Source organism: Palaemon carinicauda, chromosome 21 (assembly GCF_036898095.1).
Source record: "Palaemon carinicauda isolate YSFRI2023 chromosome 21, ASM3689809v2, whole genome shotgun sequence".
NCBI classification, from domain to species: Eukaryota; Metazoa; Arthropoda; class Malacostraca; order Decapoda; family Palaemonidae; genus Palaemon; species Palaemon carinicauda.
This window is the reverse complement of record NC_090745.1, coordinates 122,172,080-122,193,782: the sequence shown is the minus strand read 5'-3', so window position 1 is coordinate 122,193,782 and position 21,703 is coordinate 122,172,080. Positions and strand designations below refer to the sequence as shown.

The 21,703-nt window shown below is 43.5% G+C and overlaps 1 protein-coding gene and 1 long non-coding RNA gene across 4 annotated transcripts in view; one reads left to right on the top strand and one right to left on the bottom strand.

Moving 5' to 3' along the window:
• LOC137615462 (uncharacterized) overlaps positions 1–14,776 on the top strand; it is a 32,071-nt gene extending 17,295 nt beyond the window's left edge. The window contains exons 2-3 of the long non-coding RNA XR_011039246.1: positions 1,687–1,846; positions 14,436–14,776. This is a non-coding gene — a long non-coding RNA (uncharacterized lncRNA). The remainder of the gene's footprint in view (positions 1–1,686; positions 1,847–14,435) is intronic.
• Papst2 (PAPS transporter 2) overlaps positions 6,399–21,703 on the bottom strand; it is a 199,073-nt gene continuing 183,768 nt past the window's right edge. For all 3 annotated transcript variants that reach the window (XM_068345350.1, XM_068345349.1, XM_068345348.1), the window contains exons 7-8: positions 15,448–15,629; positions 6,399–6,737 (exon numbers count right to left, since the gene is read on the bottom strand). In XM_068345350.1, the coding sequence (XP_068201451.1) occupies positions 6,542–6,737; positions 15,448–15,629 (378 nt within the window). In that variant the 3' untranslated portion in view covers positions 6,399–6,541. The remainder of the gene's footprint in view (positions 6,738–15,447; positions 15,630–21,703) is intronic.

Sequence of the window (21,703 nt, the reverse complement as noted above, 5' to 3'; positions counted from 1 at the left end):
ACCAGTCGGGAACATTACCACATCGGCCACCACAACACCTCTTGTGGTGTCTGTATCATTTGTGTATCTCATGAGGTGCAATTTAGGGATTATTAAAGGGGTCTGCAGCGGCTCTTCGGAATCACTGTAAAAACATTTGAACATTTTGCGCCTCATGATGAGAGCACTGGACCGTTTAGTCCAAATCTCTCTCTCTCTCTCTCTCTCTCTCTCTCTCTCTCTCTCTCTCTCTCTCTCTCTCTCTCTCTCTCTCACTCTCTCATTCTCTCATCCCAAACAATGGCAAAATTTTCCACACGTCACATGTTTTGAATGCTCGTGAATGATAAATGAAATTTAGTAGGAAAACGTGGCAAACAAATCTAAATTAATTCACCGTTTTCCCTCTTGTTTCATCCACTTTTTATCTGGCTTTAATTGTTCCCACTTCTCTTGTATTTTTATGTCCAGCCTCATAACTGTTACTTAATAGGGCAACTGCAGAGTTTTCCTTCTGTTGCACTTGAGAACAGAATGGAAATTCATCATCAATTTTAAGTTTAGTCATACTTACACAAGGAGATGAGTGGTTCCTTGAGCTGAACAGCCAGGTCTTCTTAAGGTAGCACCGTAGTGCTCTCACAGGACAGAAAAGGAAGTCTCGATTCCCTGTGGACACTTTGGTTTAAAGGATTAAAGATTGCTCATGAATGACAGAGGCAAAGGGACAGTGACATTGCCCTATCAAGCAGGACAATGCCCTAGAGACTGACCATATATACATATGATCAGCGCCCTAGCCCCCTCTCCACCAAAGCTAGGAACAAGGAGGGCCACAAGGATGGCGAGGTTGCAGCAACCAAAAAAATAATGAGTTTGAACGATACTCGAACCCCAGTCAGGAACATTACCACATCGGTACTCTTGATTTCCTATTCGGATTTTACATTAATCTGTCCAACTCATTAACTTGGGCATCTAACTCATAAACTACACCCCCAATCTACATTGTATTTAGCCTGCTGGTTTTTCTAACACCAGTGAGGAACTTTAAATATTTTCATCAGTATCGATGGACTGCTATTAGTTACTTGTGAGGGAGCCTACATATGTATTAAGAATGCTTGCAGTTATTTTTTTTTACAGAATAAAATGGATTTAAAAGTTGCTGATTTGATACCTCCGCCAACAAAGTTGGGAGAAGTTATTTTTTCGATCGTTGTCTGTTTGCACTTTTTAAAAAATAATTTATTGCACATAGGTTGTTACTTTTGTAAAAGTTTCTTGAAAATGTTAGAGTTCACCTGGCTTCCTTTTATTCCATATGTTATGTTACAGTATCCTCAGGTTTGAAAAGTGCAGTAGTCTTCCTGTACTTTAATTTTATGAATATGATACCAAATTTATTGTATCTGGATTATGATATTTTGTCATGTTAGTTTTTGTACAGATTTGCCACTTTCGAATTAGGTAATTGTTTACAAGAGATAATAGAAATTCTTCCATTTTGAAAATTTGTTTTATGTATTTCTGAGAGTATTTGTTAATAATGATCAATATATTCTGAAAAGTGATACCATAAAAATTTAAAAGAAGTGATACATTTCTCAAAAAGGAATTTGAAAAAGTTACGATCAAAAACTAACTTATAGTTACTATATTTTTAAGTGTCAAAAAACCACTAGTAAATATAATCCCATTTTCCAGATTATTTGGCATAAGAGTGACTTGAAATATCCCTGTCAGACTGAAGCATCTCTCTTACGGGGTGTCCTTGTGCAAGACCTCGTGTCTTACTAAATGCAAGGGGTCTTAAACGAACAACGATGAACCATGAACTAGTAAAAACCTCCTAGTCCAAGTCCAGGTATGTTTAAGGAGTTGTGTGTTTATAAATGGTAACGATTTAAAGTCGGAATTTTTTAAAAACTATAATTAAGAAAACACAACATTAGCCTACCAAAGTCTTGATTGTATAAGGTTCCAATTTCGTGCTCTGTTTTCTATTAATTTGTAGGGTCACTTGTCAAATTACCAACTCATTTGTTCTTTATTCAGGAATTAAGCCTTGAAACTCCACACCATTTCTATTACTGTACTTTCTTTCAGTAGTCATTAGCATTTAGGGATCAGTTTCTTTTAATTTTAACTGAATTTATTCATTAAATGCCTAAAATTGCAAGTATTTAAGGATGCTAGTTGTAATTCTATGGCTTTATATAAAATGTAGTGCTATTCTTGATTCGGTAAATATTTCTTGGCTTAAGCACTACAGTGAGCCCTCTTGTATCCAAAATAGCTAATAAAAGCCCAGTTTAAGCAAGAGCCAGTACTGAATTGAGAATGGGAATAAATAACCCGACTTAGTGGGATCGATGTATAGATTCTAATTGTTCTGCTCGTAACAATTCCGTAATGTTTTGTTTGTAATGTCTGCTACTTCCTTTGGATTTTATGTAGTGTATTAATATAACCTAAGTGTATTTTTACCTAGAACATTATTAGGAATGATATGGAAGTAACCTAACTCATGTTACTTGGCTCATTCGCACTTTGACCTTAATCAAACCAACCTCTTTGCAATAATAGTGTGGATATGTGAGAAATCACTGTATGAATATTAGTTTTACTGCCTGTGAAGTTTTTACTTGATGGCAAAATACATTGTGTGCATGTAATGTATATTGTTCTTTCTTGTTGCTCTTGAAGGTCTTAAATGTAAGCGATACAAATTTAATTTTCTCCGAAATACCCAAGGATGAATTAATGTACAAGAGGTAACGCTTAGAGTGGGCTGCCAATTTTTTATGCCTCAGAAATAGCAGGAATAATGAGTGCTAGACTTTGGCAATTTTTGATGCCTCAGAAATAGCAGAAATAATGAGTGGCAGACTTTGCCAATTTTTGATGCCTCGGAAATAGCAGGAATAATGAGTGGCAGACTTTGCTAGTTTTTGATGCCTCAGAAATAGCAGTTATAATGAGTGGCAGACTCTGCCAGTTATTGGTGACTCAGAAACAGCAGGAATAATGAGTGGCAGACTTTGCCAATTTTTGATGCCTCGGAAATAGCAGGAATAATGAGTGGCAGACTTTGCTAGTTTTTGATGCCTCAGAAATAGCAGTTATAATGAGTGGCAGACTCTGCCAGTTATTGGTAACTCAGAAACAGCAGGAATAATGAGTGGCAGACTTTGCCAATTTTTGATGCCTCGGAAATAGCAGGAATAATGAGTGGCAGACTTTGCTAGTTTTTGATGCCTCAGAAATAGCAGTTATAATGAGTGGCAGACTCTGCCAGTTATTGGTGACTCAGAAACAGCAGGAATAATGAGTGGCAGACTTTGCCAATTTTTGATGCCTCGGAAATAGCAGGAATAATGAGTGGCAGACTTTGCTAGTTTTTGATGCCTCAGAAATAGCAGTTATAATGAGTGGCAGACTCTGCCAGTTATTGGTGACTCAGAAACAGCAGGAATAATGAGTGGCAGACTTTGCCAATTTTTGATGCCTCGGAAATAGCAGGAATAATGAGTGGCAGACTTTGCTAGTTTTTGATGCCTCAGAAATAGAAGTTATAATGAGTGGCAGACTCTGCCAGTTATTGGTGACTCAGAAATAGCAGGAATAATGAGTGGCAGACTTTGCCAATTTTTGATGCCTCAGAAATAGCAGGAAAAATGAGTGGCAGATTTTGCCAATTTTTTATCCCTCAGAAATAGCAGGGATAATGAGTGTCAGACTTTGCCAATTTTTGATGCCTTAGAAATAGCAGGAATAATGAGTGGCAGACTTTGCCAAATATTGATGCCTCAGAAATAGCAGGAATAATGAGTGGTAGGACTGGTTCTCAGTGCTACAGTAACAGTCAATAAGCTCTATGAGTAGGGCACCAAGTGCTTGAACATTTGTACTGATCTTGGATACAGCAACACTGTTCTCAGGAAAAGTTTTATAACTAGAATAGCTGTTGAGACCTGCACAACAGTTGACTAATAAGCATCCATAGAATAAGCAATCATTTGGAAATATTCATTATTGAACAATAACCTGAATTTGTGAATATTAATCGATATTGAATGAATATTTTCATGATAATCTGCCCAAACAAGCTGGGGTAAAGTCACGAGGCATGATAACGACAAGTCATTTCTAGCCATTCTACTTCTTTCGGCTTCAAGACATCAGAATGTACATATTGTGGGAATTCTATTTAATGAGCCATTAAAATAATTGTATTTTATATTAATTGAAAACCATAATCATTGCCAAGATTTGAGAAATATAGTGTTAGCTTGATCTCCCTTCTATGAATTGTTTTTACAAGTATTAAAAAAAATTGTCTGCATCCACATACATTAGTAAAAAGTTTGACAATATTGTCTGTTTGGGATGCTTAATACTAACAGGGATAAAAACACCAGTGCTCTTCAATGAACATTTTTATTCTCAGCGTATCAGCAAATCTTCTATACCAATACTCTGGCTCTAAAAAGAATGACCCAAGACATTTTTTTTATAATTGCAATATGGCATATAGAAAATTGTTTAAAACATTTTAGAAATAAAATCATGCAAAAAAAATAAGAGAGAATGCCAAGATAAGTTAGCAAATAGTCTAGAAATGGAAGAAAATAAGAGGTATAAATATTGATATGAACTGATGATTTGAATGTCTTTAAAGTGTTTAAGAGTACCTGAACTCACTGAGGCAAGTAAATATTTTAGCCATATCTTGCAAGATATGTCAATTAAACGGAAATATTCTCCTTGAAGGTTCTCTTTGGAAGTAATAAGACCACTTCCACTGGAATATCGATGAATGCTGTTAATTCTACAAGCCTACTGATAGGAGAAAGAGGAAGGTGTGTTAAGATATCACAGGAGCCATCTTAACATTTTCTAAGTTTTTATAGCTTTGCCCGAGTTGACTGGCTGAGAAGGTTTTGACCACTAAAAACTTACTGTAGGTCTGCCCTTTGATTTTCAAGTTACCACATTAACAAAGGGTTACTTTTATTCCTGAAAGCACCAAGATTCATTCAGTGGTTTGAAAACTTGTGAATCGGCAGGTTAAATTCAATTCACTTTTTATGAATCCTAAATAACCTGCCTGTGAAGGATGTCTTCAAGCATTGTAATGTATGTATTGCATCTGGGTCTTTGCAGCATTCTTTGACACTTGGCTGTAATTAGTTTTTGTAGCTTTGAGCTGTACAGTACCTCCATTCCCACTTCCTGTACAACCTCTAAACTTATTTCATACTGCAACTTCGTGTTTTCCCCATTTGCACAAGTGTGGTAAATGGTTTCTCATGCCCCAGTGCTGGACCTTATGGCTCAAATTTACCTAAGTATATATACAATATATCATATTAGGAATGAGAAGCATGTATCTGACTGAGCCCAACAGATCTCTTCAACACAAGTTGATGGCATAGACACCTGGACTGTACTTCTTTACATATTTGAATAGGTTAGCCTTTCAATATTCAACCAGATGAATGTACAGTAACAGTATTTCCTTTTACAAAAGGAGCAAGCACTGAAGCATTCTCATGCAATGTGCTTGCCTGCCAATCTCGGGTCGGGAAAAGCCTTTTAAGCAGTCTTCCTGTCGTAAATCTAAGCTTTTGTCCAGGAATGACTTGAAATTATGATTATGAATGAGTGTAATACTGTTTTTGTCTGCTTTTGCAGAGGTTAGAGTTAATAGGAATATCCTATGAATTTCACTACCCAGATATATCTATAACTAGCTAAAGTGCAACCTACAATATGCAATTAATAAAATGAGAACACTTCAATCCATCACACATGTTTTGTAAATGTTAAATAATTGAATTTAACCTAAAAATTATAACCACATCCAAGGAAATGAAATATATTCAAACTGACATATCTGAACTGTTTTGAAAATTTTACAGTGCAAATAGAGAAGAGACCTAAATATTGACTTATTAGTACAAATAGAGAAAAGACCTAAATATTGACTTAGTACAAATAGAGAAAATACCTAAATATTGACTTATTAGTACAAATAGAGAAAATAAAAGACCTAAATATTGACTTATAGTACAAATAGAGAAAAGACCTAAATATTGACTTATTAGTACAAATACTGTAGAGAAAAGACCTAAATATTGATTTATTAAAATATGAACCTTGAGAGACTAAGTAAAAAATTTAGTATTAAGTTATTAAGAACACCAACGCAGTCTCAGAAAAAAATATAGATGCAACGCATGGTTTTTAGCAAGATACATTTTGGCTACCACTAAGTGGAAATTTCACACTCCTTGCCAATTGTAGTGCATTTTGCATTTTGCTACACGAGATATTTGTCTACTAAAATAAATCTGTATATTGTAATGTGGGTAGTAACATTTATAATAGGTAAATATTAAAGAAACTTATAATGAATTTAAAATTTACTAAAAAATGACTGATGACAATGATGCACTAGTAACAAAATCATTTGATGACAAAAATGCACTAGTAACAAAATCATTCATAAAAATATTAAATTATTTGAACATCACAGCAATATGTTTAGTACCAGCTAAACTTCCAACAGTATTTTGTCACTATCTTTAATACTGCTTATTTTAGGAGCAATTATTTTTGGCGCAAACATTCGCTGAACACGAAGATACAATTGTTGTACGGATACAACTAAAGAAAGTGATCCAAATTTTTTCTTAGCATAGATATTGAGATAAATTCCGAATACTACTAGGATGCCTCCCCATATGTAACTGGAAAAGAAATAAAATCAATATTAATTCAAATTATAATGGACAGTATAGTAGTTTTTAAAAACTGAAAAATGAAGGTTAAAATCCTCCAATTTTTACATGATACTGTATTGAAATCACTGGAAAGGGCATACAAAAATTTATTGAATAGCTAAGCCGACAAAACCATAGCTAGTGAAAGGCAAGACCTATTTTATGAAAATGACCAAAATGTTAGAGAACTCTTAAGGCCTTTTGAGACCTTCATTATATAAACTTATCAATTAGAATGCAATGGTAGGGAGACACTATTTGGAATGTGGTTTAACTTCAGGAGATTGTTTTTTTGTGACCTGTTTTAGGTTTAATTCCAAGACCCTGACAATAGTTAATTCCTAGATTTTATTTAAATGGAAGTTACTTGATAAATGCAGGGGTTGGAAGATGACAGTAATCTTACTTTTAAAAGGTTTATATCTATGGAACAGTCATTGTAAATTAAGTTTTTACTTATCTTCATATCTTTATTAATATTGTAGAAAATTTATTATAGTGGTATATTAGACAGATATCTAATGTCTCCAGCTGTTTTTCTTCTCCAGCTTTAAAAACAGTACTGTATTAAAGATGTGCAAGAATTATATCCAGTTTGTGAAAAATTCTATGAACCTGCATAAATAACTCTTATCTTTTTATCTTTAACAAAAGTGAAGCTGAAGCAATTTCTTTGAAAGAAGTAAATGTTACAAAAACGTATCGCAGCAGAAGAGGATACCAACCTGACATCAATAAAGACAGCTAGAGTAAATGGGTCCTGAAGAAGAGGATGCTGTAGCCTCTCAATTTGATAGGCAGATGGGACAAGACGAGGCTAACCAGTGGGCCAATTGGACCCTGGAGAGGAAGATTGTACTGGTGTTGGAAACTTAGCCCTGTTCCTACACGAGGAAATGAATGGCATGATGGAGTTGATGAAGGCAAGCTAGAACTATTAACCAGTGGGTAACCTGGGTCCTGAAGAGAAAGATGCCATGGCCCCATTCTCCTAGGCTTGTTGTAGCCTCCCAATTTGCTAGGAAGGTGGGACAATAGTAGGCTAACTAGTATGGCAACTGGGTCCTGAAGAGATAGATGCCATAGCCTCTTGCTTTGCCAGGCAGGTGAGACAAGAGGAGGCTAACCAGTGGACCAGTTAGTTCCCAAAGAAAAGGAAGATGCAGCCATCCACTTTGCCAGGCAAATGGGATAATTTGGGCCTACTGTGTCCTGAAGAGAAGGATTCTGTAACCTCCCTCTTTGCCAGACAGGAGGGATAAGAGGAGGGGTACTATAGTGTGCCAACTGGGTTCTGAAGAGAAGTATGTTAAAGCCTCCTCCTTTGCCAGGAAGTGGGACAAAAGGAGGCTAAACATTGGTACATATAAGTCCTGAAGAGTAGGATGCTGTGGCCATCTGCTTTGAAAGGCTGATGGGACAAGAAGCTAACCAAAGGACCCCGGGGGTCCTAAAGAGGATGCCATAGCATTCCACTTTGCCGGGTAGGTGGTACAAGAGAAGAGCTACTGTGCCAACTGGGTCCTGATGAGAAAGATGTCATAACCTTCCGCTTTGTCATGCATGTGGCACAAGAGGAGGCTAACCAGTGGGCCAACTGGGTACTGAAGGAGATACCATAACCTCCAACCTTGCCTGCTAGGTGGGTCAAGAGGAGGCTAACCAGTGAGGCTAACCAGTGGGCCTACTGGGTATTGAAGAGGATGCCATAGCCTCCAGCTTTGCCAGGCAGGTGGGTAAAGAGGAGGCTAACCAGTGGGTCAACTAGAAGATACCATAGCCTTCAGCCTTGCCTGCCAGGTGGGTCAAGAGGAGGCTAGGCTAACCAGTGAGTCAACTGGGTACTGAAGAGGATGCCATAGCCTCCAGCTTTTCCAGGCAGGTGGGTCAAGAGGAGGCTTACCAGTGGGACAATTGGGAACTGAAGAAGATGCCATAGCCTCCAGCTTAGCCAGGCAGGTGGGTCAAGAGAAGGCTATACAGTGGGTCAACTGGGTACTGAAGAGGATGACAAAACCTACATCTTTGTCAGGCAACAGGAAGCTAACTGGGTCCTGGAGAGAAAGTTGCCGAGCCTCCAGCTTTGCTAGGCAGGTGGGTCAAGAGGATGCTAACCAGTGGCTCAACTGGGTACTGAAAAGGATGCCCTAGTCTCCAGCTTTGCCGGGCAGGTAGGTCAAGAGGAGGCTAACCAGTGGGTCATGAAGAGGAGGATGCCACAGCCCCACTTTGTAAGGTGGGACAAAAAGAGGCTAACTAATGGGCCACATCAATCCTGAAGGGAAGGATGCAGTGTCCTCCTGCTTTGTGAGGCAGGTGTGACAAGGGAAGCAACCAGTGCCCAACTGTGTACTGAAGAGAATGCCATAGCCTCCAGCTTTTCTAGGCAGGTGGGTAAAGAGGAACCAGTGGGCCAACTGGGAACTGAAGAAGATGCCATACCCTCCAGCCTTGCCAGGCAAGTGGGTCAAGAGGAGGCTAAACAGTGGACCAACTGGGTACTGAAGAAGATGCCATAGCCTCCAGCATTGCCTAGTCTGGCAAAGCTGAAGATGAACCTAACCAGTGGCCAACTGGGTACTGAAGAGGATACCGTAGCCTCTCCAGCTTTGCTAGACAGGCGTAAATAGACGAGGCATTTTCCTTATGGTACATACTTTTGTTGGAATCTTAACCCTGTTCCTTCATAGGGAAATGAACATCATCATGGTGAAGTGGAGGAAGATAAGCCTGAAGAGTAACCACTGGGTCACGAAGAGAAGGGTGCCACAGACCCACTTTGCTAGGCTTTTGGGAGAAGAGGAGGCTAAATTGTGTGCCAAATGGGTCCTGAATAAAAAGATGTCATAGCCTCTGGCTTTGCAAGGCAGGTGGTACTAAAGGAGGCTAACCAATAAGCCATATAAGTCTGGAAGGGAAGGATGCAGTGGCCCCTTGCTTTGTGAGGCAGGGTGGGACAAGGGAAGTAACCAGTGGGCCAACTAGGTACTGAAGAGGATGCCATAGCCTCCAGCTTTGCCTTACCTGGTAAAGCTGAAGAGGAGGCCATCCAGTGAGCCAAATGGGTACTGAAGAGGATGCCATAGACTCCATTCTTGCCTGGTAAAGCTGAAGAGGAGGCCATCCAGTGAGCCAAATGGGTACTGAAGAGGATGCCATAGCCTCCAGCTTTGCCTGAAGAGGAGGCTAACCAGTTGATCAACTGGGAACTGAAGAGGATGCCATCGCCTCCAGCTTTGCCTGAAGAGGAGGCTAACCAGTTGATCAACTGGGAACTGAAGAGGATGCCATAGCCTCCAGCTTTGCCTGAAGAGGAGGCTAACCAGTTGATCAACTGGGAACTGAAGAGGATGCCATCGCCTCCAGCTTTGCCTGAAGAGGAGGCTAACCAGTTGATCAACTGGGAACTGAAGAGGATGCCATAGCCTCCAGCTTTGCCTGAAGAGGAGGCTAACCAGTTGATCAACTGGGAACTGAAGAGGATGCTATAGCCTCCAGCCTTGCCAGGCAGGAGGGCCAAGAGGAGGCTAACCAGTGGGCCAACTGGGTACTGAAGAGGATACCATAGCCTCCAGCTTTGCCTGAAGAGGAGGCTAACCAGTTGATCAACTGGGAACTGAAGAGGATGCTATAGCCTCCAGCCTTGTCAGGCAGGAGGGCCAAGAGGAGGCTAACCAGTGGGCCAACTGGGTACTGAAGAGGATGCCATAGCCTCCAGCTTTGCCTGAAGAGGAGGCTAACCAGTTGATCAACTGGGAACTGAAGAGGATGCCATAGCCTCCAGCTTTGCCTGAAGAGGAGGCTAACCAGTTGATCAACTGGGAACTGAAGAGGATGCCATAGCCTCCAGCTTTGCCTGAAGAGGAGGCTAACCAGTTGATCAACTGGGAACTGAAGAGGATGCCATAGCCTCCAGCTTTGCCTGAAGAGGAGGCTAACCAGTTGATCAACTGGGAACTGAAGAGGATGCCATCGCCTCCAGCTTTGCCTGAAGAGGAGGCTAACCAGTTGATCAACTGGGAACTGAAGAGGATGCCATAGCCTCCAGCTTTGCCTGAAGAGGAGGCTAACCAGTTGATCAACTGGGAACTGAAGAGGATGCTATAGCCTCCAGCCTTGCCAGGCAGGAGGGCCAAGAGGAGGCTAACCAGTGGGCCAACTGGGTACTGAAGAGGATACCATAGCCTCCAGCTTTGCCTGAAGAGGAGGCTAACCAGTTGATCAACTGGGAACTGAAGAGGATGCTATAGCCTCCAGCCTTGTCAGGCAGGAGGGCCAAGAGGAGGCTAACCAGTGGGCCAACTGGGTACTGAAGAGGATGCCATAGCCTCCAGCTTTGCCTGAAGAGGAGGCTAACCAGTTGATCAACTGGGAACTGAAGAGGATGCCATAGCCTCCAGCTTTGCCTGAAGAGGAGGCTAACCAGTTGATCAACTGGGAACTGAAGAGGAGGCCATCCAGTGAGCCAAATGGGTACTGAAGAGGATGCCATAGACTCCATTCTTGCCTGGTAAAGCTGAAGAGGAGGCCATCCAGTGAGCCAAATGGGTACTGAAGAGGATGCCATAGCCTCCAGCTTTGCCTGAAGAGGAGGCTAACCAGTTGATCAACTGGGAACTGAAGAGGATGCCATAGCCTCCAGCTTTGCCTGAAGAGGAGGCTAACCAGTTGATCAACTGGGAACTGAAGAGGATGCCATAGCCTCCAGCTTTGCCTGAAGAGGAGGCTAACCAGTTGATCAACTGGGAACTGAAGAGGATGCCATAGCCTCCAGCTTTGCCTGAAGAGGAGGCTAACCAGTTGATCAACTGGGAACTGAAGAGGATGCTATAGCCTCCAGCCTTGCCAGGCAGGAGGGCCAAGAGGAGGCTAACCAGTGGGCCAACTGGGTACTGAAGAGGATACCATAGCCTCCAGCTTTGCCTGAAGAGGAGGCTAACCAGTTGATCAACTGGGAACTGAAGAGGATGCCATAGCCTCCAGCTTTGCCTGAAGAGGAGGCTAACCAGTTGATCAACTGGGAACTGAAGAGGATGCCATAGCCTCCAGCTTTGCCTGAAGAGGAGGCTAACCAGTTGATCAACTGGGAACTGAAGAGGATGCTATAGCCTCCAGCCTTGCCAGGCAGGAGGGCCAAGAGGAGGCTAACCAGTGGGCCAACTGGGTACTGAAGAGGATACCATAGCCTCCAGCTTTGCCCGAAGAGGAGGCTAACCAGTTGATCAACTGGGAACTGAAGAGGATGCCATAGCCTCCAGCTTTGCCTGAAGAGGAGGCTAACCAGTTGATCAACTGGGAACTGAAGAGGATACCATAGCCTCCAGCTTTTCCAGGCAGGTGGATTAAGAGGAGGCTAACCGGTGTTCCAACTGGGTACTGAAGAGGATGCCATAGCCTGCAGTTTTGCCTAACCAGTGGGGCAACTGGGAACTGAAGAGGATGCCGTAGCCTCCAGCCTTGCCAGGCAGGTGGGTTAAGAGGAGGCTAACCAGTGGGCCAACTGGGTACTTAAGAGAGAATGCCATGGCTCCATCCTTGCCTGGCAAAGCTGAAGAGGAGGGTAACCAGTCGATCAACGGGGAACTGAAGAGGATGCTATAGCCTCCAGCCTTGCCAGGCAGGTGAGCCAAGAGGAGGCTCACCAGTGGGCCAACTGGGTACTGAAGAGGATACCATAGCCTCCAGCTTTTCCAGGCAGGTGGATCAAGAGGAGGCTAACCAGTGAGCCACTTGGGAACTGAAGAGTATGCCATAGCCTCCAACCTTGCCAGGCAGGTGGGTCATGAAGAGAAGGATGCCGATGCCACTGCCCCACTTTGAAAGGGAGGCTAACCAGTGGGTCATAAAGAGAAGGATGCCACAGCCCCACTTTGTAAGGTGGGACAAAGAGGCTAACCAATGGGTCATATCAGTCCTGAAGGGAAGGATGCTGTGGCCTCCTGCTTTGTGAGGCAGGTGTGACAAGGGAAGCAACCATTGCCCAACTGGGTACTGAAGAGGATGCCATAGCCTCCAGCCTTGCCAGGCAGGTGAGTTAAGAAGAGGCTAACCACTGGGCCAAGTGGGTACTGAAGAGGAGGCCAACCAGTGGGCCAAATGGGTACTGAAGAGGATGCCATAGTCTCCAGCTTTGCCAAGCAGGTGGGTCGAGAGGAGACCAGTGGACCACTGGGTACTGAAGAGGATGCCATAGCCTCCAGGTTTGCCAAGCAGGTGGATCAAGAGGAGGCTAACCAGTGGGCCAACTGGGAACTGAAGAGGAGGCCAACCAGCGGGCCAAATGGGTACTGAAGAGGATGCCATAGCCTCTAGCCTTGCCAGGCAGGTGGGTCAAGAGGAGGCTAGTCAGTGGTCCAACTGAGTAATGAAGAGGATGCCATAGCCTCCAGCTTTGCCTTTCCTGGCAAAGCTGAAGCGGAGACCAACCAGTGGGGCAACTGGGAACTGAAGAGCCCACAGCCTTGCCAGGCAGGTGGGTTAAGAGGAGGCCAACCAGTGGGCCAAATGGGTATTTTAGAGGATGCCATAGCCTCCAGCTTTGCCAATCAGGTGGGTTAAGAGGAGGCCAACCAGTGGGCCAAATGGGTATTTTAGAGGATGCCATAGCCTCCAGCTTTGCCAATCAGGTGGGTTAAGAGGAGGCCAACCAGTGGGCCAACTGGGTACTGTAGAGGATGCCGTAGCCTCTCCAGCTTTGCTAGACAGCCGTAAGTAGTCGAAGCACTTTCCTTACGGTACATACTTGTGTTGGAAACTAGCCCTGTTCTTTCATAAAGAAATGAACATCATTATGGAACGTCATGATGGTTTAGTGGTGGAAGGGAAGCAAGAACTAATATCCACAGAATAACCAGTGGGTCATGAAGAGAAGGATGCCACAGCCCTACTTTGCTAGGCCGGTGGGACAAAAGAAGGCTAACCAATGGGCCATGTGAGTCCTGAAGGGAAGGATGCATTGGCCTCTTGCTTTGTGGGACAAGGGAAAGCTGACAAGTGGATCATCTGTGTCTTGAAGAGAAGGATGCTGTGGGCCATCTGAATCATGAAGAGATGGATGCTGTAGTCTCCTGCTTTGCCAGGCAGGTAGGACAAGAGGATAACCTGTGGGCAAAATGGATCCAAGGGAAAGCTGACAAGTGGATCATCTGTGTCTTGAAGAGAAGGATGCTGTGGGCCATCTGAATCATGAAGAGATGGATGCTGTAGTCTCCTGCTTTGCCAGGCAGGTAGGACAAGAGGATAACCTGTGGGCAAAATGGATCCTAAAGAGAAGAATGCTGTAACCTCCATCTTTGCCAAGCCGATGGGATGAAGAAGTTAACCATTGGACTACCTGGGTCCTGAAGAGGATGATGCCATGGGCTCCAGCTTTGTTTGGCAGTCCTAGCCCTACAATGTGCTTGGCACATGGAAAAAGTATGCAAAGCAATTGGAAACAATAAAAGTAACAAGTGGAACTTGAATATTCGTCACTCCTATAATGAAAGAATACCTGAAAACTCATAGATGTACAATAAGACCACTGAAAAGTACAGTATTGAAATTTTTTTCAAATAAGTTTTAAAACAGCATTTATATTTTCCCTAGCCCTCTAAAATTATATTAATTTTTATAAAAAAAAATTTCCTGATAATAATCGCTAATAATTCTTGATTTCTTTTACAGGGAGCAGAAGTGTTTTTTTGCAGGTCAACGTCCGACTCTTTCAAGAAGAAAAGGAGTAGCTAGCACCAAAAGTAACTGCTACGGAAACTATCATTTCAACGTGATCAGTGGGATGGCTCAGAAGTTTAGACGATTAGAATCTACTCTATGGTAACTCGCGTCCAGTTCATTCCAATTTAGAGTTAAATCCCAAAAAAAAACCACAGAAGTGGCCAAAAATGTTTTTGCTTCTAAACCTATAACTGAAAAATCTGTTAATTAAATAATGAAAACATTAAACAGAATTTCCATCTATCCCCAAAATGCTTTAAATATTAATAATTGATGATGTAAACTTGGTGCAAAAATAATAAAATCCACTAAAATCCACTATACAAGATTGTAGTGCTTATAAAATCCACTATACAAGTAGGCAAAAATTCCTCACAAATATTAAATCTCAATCCTGTGGGCTTGAACTACTCTTGCATGCATTCATAGCAATTCCAGGAGACTACATTCCATGTTAATAAAATTACAAATGTAAAATACAATCTGGATCGCGGGTAGCACCAACGACAGGCGCTCATAAAACCAACAAGAGAATTGAAAAGACATCAGAACTATGATGTACCCATGCTTAGACTTGCTATCAACTTCCAAATTAACTTGATACTCAAGTAGAGGGGAAAAAAATTGGGAATTTTTAATTTTAGGGTAGATCATTTACACAACTTCAAGAGTAGCAATATGAATATCAGGTTAAGTTTCATAGAAATGATATTATACAAGAATATCATTCAAGTTTTTAAAATAAAATTCATTGCCAAAAAGGAAAATCTTTGACTACATGTGAAATATTAGCTTAAACATTAGTATATAAGAATTCAATAGATATACATTTTAAGGCAAATATTATATTCATACTTGAGCTAAATGATATTCAAATTATTTTAACCTTTCAACTAGCAAACAAATATATTAAACTGAATAAACAAAAGTAGCAAAGAATGTAAATCAAGAGGATACTCACTGTATTGTGAAAGGTTTACTGAAGACCATAAAAGAGAGACATATGGTTAATGCCTTGCGGAATGTAGTCACAGTGACAGCAACTAAAGCACCATATAAAGTTACAAAGGTTAAGACGACTTGGACACCGCAAAACCCAGCAGCAGAAAGCATTACACCTCGACCATAAACTTCCCATGGATTCTGAAATGGAAAATACATTGAAATGTAACTGTAAAGTTACAGGAAGTAACTGTATCATTGTACATATCGACACCATGGATTCTGAAATAGAAAATAAATTGAAATGTGACTGTAAAGTTACAGGAAGTAACTGTACCATTGTACATACCGACACTATGATTTGCAGTTTAAATGCTAAATTCTTACCATCGATAATTTGCTTTTCCTACTCAAAATGGTCTGGAGATAAAAGTAAAAATACGATACAAAAGATTAAAATGGTAATATCAATTGACAAGTAAGTCAATAAATTAATAAGAGCTATAATTGGTAATAGCAAACTTCAAAAAAACCAAATAACCTGAAAACTAGCAAGTTTACAAAACTAACTTGACAAACTACAGTACAGTAAATACATAAATGATCAATTGAAAAATTTCTTAGATTATTGTGATGCCATTGTACTTATAATTTTACTTTTATCCATAATGCAAGAAAAAATTGATGCAAAAGTATCATGCTTTCTTAAGTTTGTAAAACTTCATTTATAACAAGACAAAAAGATATATTGTCTTTATAAAACTTGTAATAAAACAAATTTCAGGGTATGAGCACAATATCTATAAGATTGCCAGGAAGTCTATAGTATTCACTGTGAAAAGCACAGGAAGAGGAAAACTATTGCGTTTGGACTTTGTAACATTCCATTTAGAAAGGATATTTATCTGCCACTTTGCAATGTAAGTAGCACAAGCTAACTCCAAACATGGATGGTATAAGTGAAGAGTGAATGATCTGTACTGAATTGAAATTCAGTACTTTACTTTCTGGAAAGATGCCACATAATATTTGATAATGGTCAACTGTACCAATTTCAAATTAAAATAATGCATCTTAATGTGCAGTATGTAAACAATCTATAGAATGTGTGAATGCAACAGATTTACGGAGATAACTGGAGACAAAAGGTATCCGACGCAGCAGTTTTGGGCCTCTTACCACTTATTATTATTATTACTAGCCAAGCTACAACTCTAGTTGGAAAAGCAAGATGCTGTAAGCTCAAGGGCTCCAACAGGGAAAAATAGCCCATAGAGGAAAGGAAATAAGGAAATTAGTAAACGATGAGAAAAAATTAACAATAAAATATTTCAAAACCAGTAACATCAAAACAGACATGTCTCATACAAACTACAAAAAGACTCGTGTCAGCCTACTCAACATGACAAATTTGTAGATAATTTGTATTTTTCCTAACTATACAAACCTTAGCTATTTAATATGGTTATTACTTTTGGCGTAGCTAAAATGACGAGCCATTAGAATTTTAACGAGTGTTTACTACCCCCTCGCTAGTTAGCGAGGGGGTAGGGAGGGGTAGCTTGCTACCCGTCCCACACCTGTGATTAGCTCACTTTGCTTAGAGGTAGGACTTCCCAGGGGACAGGGCTGGCAGGCAAGTTTGATTAAATAGCTAAGGTTTGTATAGTTAGGAAAAATACAAATTATCTACGAATTTGTCATTTGTTCCGTAACTGAAATACAAACCACGCTATTTAATATGGGTGACTCAACCCTTAGCTAGGGCGGTAAGTCCCAGCAATTACTGGCTTTTGGCTTTTTGCCAGGGGACTCAGTATCTGAGTGTGTTAGTACTCAAAGATAGGGAGTCCCTGCACCTCGCAAGTGCCTTGCGAGGCAAGGACCGCGGCCTACGTAAGCTTGTGTGTCAAGGAATGAAGTGTGACTCGTCCTAGGAAGTTGACCTGAAGTCCTTTAGATGGAATTCTAGGATAGGACGTTCCCAATACCACCTCGTAAGGGTATGGGGACGTGACAGTATTATCTTATTACTAGGAACACAAGGAAACATGGTTTACCTGCAGTGGTTTGAGGTCAGCTGTGCAGAGAACCCAGGATGCTGCTTTCCCCAAGAGAGGGGAGAATGAAGAAAAGAATAAGGGCCAGGCATACTTTTTCCTTCATGCAGACTTAAACCGGGTAACAATGCCCTCAACCCTCTGCTACTTGTCCATTAAGGAGCCTGAGGTTTAAACCAGCTGTTGTACAGCCACCACAAGGCCGATAGAAAACGTATCGAGCCTCCTGTGGGTCATGTCTTGCAGGTAGTGGGCTGTGAAGGTCGTCTGACGCTTCCAAACCCTGCTTGTAAAACCTGCGTCACTGAGTAGTTCTTCTTGAAGGCCAGGGACGTAGCAATGCCCCTGACATCGTGTGCTCTAGGGCGACGTGACGGAGGAGGGTCGGTATTCAGGGAATGATGGATAACCCTGCGATTCCATGCTGAGATAGTATTCATAGTGACCCTCCTCTTCGTCCTTCCGGTGCTCACAAACAATGCCTGCACCCGAGGACGAATTGCAGCTGTTCTCTTAAGATAGAGCCTCAGACTCCTCACTGGGCACAGTAGGAGATGGTCTGGGTCATCTGTTACAGAACGAAGACTCAAAATCTGGAAAGAGTTGAACCGAGGGTCCGGCACTCCTTGATTTTGAGTCTTAGCAACAAACTCAGGGCCAAATCTGAACGTTACCTCCCCCCATCCCCTTGAATGGGCGATGTCATACGAGAGACCATGAAGTTTGCCGATTCGCTTGGCCGAGGCCAAAGCAAGTAGGAACACCGTCTTCCAGGTCAGGTGGCGATCAGAAGCCTGGCGTAATGGTTCGAAGGGAGGTCTCTTAAGAGACCTGAGAACTCGAACCACGTTCCATGGAGGAGGTCTCACTTCCGACTGAGGGCAGGTAAGTTCATAACTTCGTATGAGTAGAGAAAGTTCCAGCGAAGAGGAAGTGTCCATTCCTTTGAGCCTGAAGGCTGAGCGATAGCCTTTCACTGCCAAGACTGAAAGGCGCATTTCTTCCCACAAATACACAAGAAACTACGCTATTGCTGGAATAGTGGCATCGAGTGGAGAGATACCCCTTCCACGACACCAACCACAGAAGACTCGCCACTTCGCCTGGTAGACCCCTGCGGATGACTTGCGCAGGTGTCCAGACATCCTATTCGCAACTTGTTGCGGAAATCCTCTCTCAGTGAGGAGATGCTGGATAGTCTTCAGGCGTGAAGTCGAAGCGAAGCTACGGCTTTGTGGAAGATGTTGGCGTGTGGTTGTTTGAGTAGCTCGTGTCGTGGAGGAAGTTCTCTCGGGAGTTCCGTCAGGAGCTGCAGAAGGTCCGGAAACCACTCTGCGTGATGCCATAGCGGAGCTATCAAGGTCATTGAAAGGTTGACCGATATTCTGGTCTTGTTGAGTACCCTCCTCATCAGACAGCATGGGGGAAAGGCGTATACGTCGATGTTGTTCCACCGTTGTTGGAAGGCATCTTGCCAGAGTGCCTTGGGGTCCGGGACTGGGGAGCAGTACAGCGGAAGCTTGAAATTCAAAGCTGTCGCGAACAGATCCACCGTCGGGGAACCCCACAGAGTCAGGACTTTGTTGGCTACTAGACAATCCAAAGACCACTCAGTACTCACTATCTGGGATGCCCTGCTCAGACTGTCGGCGAGCACATTCCTCTTGCCTGGAATGAAACGAGCTGATAGTGGAATCGAGAGGACTTCGGTCCATCTCAGTATCTCTATTACCACATGGGATAGCTGCTCTGAAAAGGTACCTCCCTGCTTGTTGATGTAAGCCACTAACGTGGTGTTGTCGCTCATCACCACCACGGAATGACCCTCCAGGTACTGTTGGCACTGTTGAAGTGCCAGGAATACGGCCTTCATTTCTAGCAGATTTATGTGGAGGCACTTTTCTGATTCTGACCAGAGGCCTGAGGTCCAGAACATGGGCCCCCCACCCTTTCTTTGAGGCGTCCGAAAACAGCATCAAATCCGGGGGGAGGACGAGAAGATCCACTCCATTTCATAGGTTCTCGTCTGTCACCCACCACTGAAGGTCCGTCCGTTCCGCAGGACCCATAGGGACCATGACGTCCGGGGAATCGTAACCTTGATTCCACCGGGACTTGAGTCGCCATTGCAGGGATCTCATCCTGAGGCGACCGTTTGGAACCAGACGGGCCAGGGAAGAAAGGTGACCGAGGAGACGTAACCACGATTGGGCTGGGAGTTCTTCTCGTCTGAGGAAAGGATCTGCGACCCTCCTCAGCCTTGCTATCCTGTCCTCTGATGGGAAGGCTTTGTGGAGATTGGTGTCCAATACCATGCCTAGATATACCAGTCGCTGAGTTGGAAGCAGAAAAGAATTCTCGAGATTTACCATGATCCCTAGATCTTGGCAAAGTCCCAGAAGCTTGTCTTGGTGTCGAAGAAGGGTCGACTCCGAGTCTGCTAGGATCAGCCAGTCGTCCAGATAACGGAGAAGACGGATGCCAATCCTGTGCGCCCACGACGATATTAGGGTGAAAACACTGGTGAAAACTTGAGGTGCTGTGGAGAGACCAAAACACAGCACCTTGAACTGGTAGATCTTGTTGTCTAGGCTGAATCTTAGGTACTTCCTTGAAGACGGATGGACTGGGATCTGGAAGTACGCGTCATTCAGGTCCAGTGTACACATGAAGTCTTGCGGTCTCACTGCAAGTCTGACCAGGTCTGCCATCTCCATGCTGAACGGGGTCTGCTTGACAAACTTGTTCAGAGCTGAGAGGTCGATGACTGGTCTCCAGCCTCCAGACGCCTTCTTTACAAGAAAGAGTCGACTGAAGAAGCCTGGGGACCCGTCGACGACCTCTTGGAGAGCGCCCTTCTTCAACATGGTGTCGACTTCTGCCCGGAGGGCTTGCCCCCTTGCCGATCCCATGGCAAGAGAGCTCAACGACACTGGATCCGCTGTCAGGGGAGGTAGAGATGTTGTGAACGGGACGTGATATCCCTGACTGATTACGGAAATCGTCCAGGAATCGGCCCCGAGTTGCTGTCACCTGATTGCGCAACTTTGTAGGCATCCCCCCACTAGTGGACATGCAGGGGGATTGCCAATCCTAGCGTTTGCGGCCTCGGTCACTCCCTCTGGGATTTTTCCCTCCCCTGGAGGACTTTTTGCCTTTCTTGTCTTTGACAGGAAAGGGCTTCGACACGGTTACCTTTGCTGCCACTGCCGGTTTCGTCGTCTTGGATGGTCGAGGTTGTTGAGGTGCTGGAGGTTTATAGGGCTTTTATGTAAGAGCCCTATGTAGGAGAGAGTCCTGGTTGGACTTCCTCCACCTCTCAACTGCCTGTTCCACATCTTTAGGCTCAAACAGATTCTTTCCCAAAATGGAAGAATGTCTGAACCTGCTGACCTCGACGGCTGGGACCTTCGTGTGGAACCTCTCTGCCACCGCATCACGTCGTTTCAGAATGGAGTTGGCCCACAAGTTCGAGACTTGGTGGGCCAGAAACTCAATGGTGCGGGTGCCCGAAAGGAGGAAGGTCTCCAAGTCCATCCTGGTGCTCTCCTTAGATAGGTCCTGGGATCGCAACAGGATGCCAAGAGATCCCAGCCAGACATCCAGCCACAAAGTAGCCTGCATGGCACACTTCGCAACCTTCTCCTGACTTGGGATCTCTGTCGCCGAGAAAGACACTTGCCGGCTAGAGAGCCTCTCTAGAGGGACTCCCTTGGTGTGCTCTTCCACCGAATGGTGGATATGAGGAGGAGGGAGGAGCTTGTTGCCAGCAGTGGAACGGCTGGAGGCGGCGAGCTCGGAGAGCTGGCCCTCAACCTTATCCCTGGCACTCTTCACCCCTTGGAAGCAGGGCAAAGCCGCACTGGCCTTAGCGGGCTTTTGAGTGCCAAAGACTCGGTCCAGGACCGTGTCCTTGCCCTCTCGAGGAGGAATCTCAGGATCCGGGAACCCGTTGAGATGCCTCATCAGGGTCAGAACCTGCCAGAAGACATGCTCTGACTCCTGTGGCTCCCCTCCTGGAGAACTGGCAGCAAAGTCTCCCGTCCCCAAAGGCTCTTCTTGGGGGACACGTGGATGTTCTCTGCGGGTCTTGTTGGCTCTGGTCGAATCCTTGAGGATGACTTGGTGATGGTCTTAAGAGTCCCTAGGTTCCCTCCTGGGAGGAATACAGGACTCCAACAACGACGTCTGTGGGCTCTTCTTCGCCCCAACCCG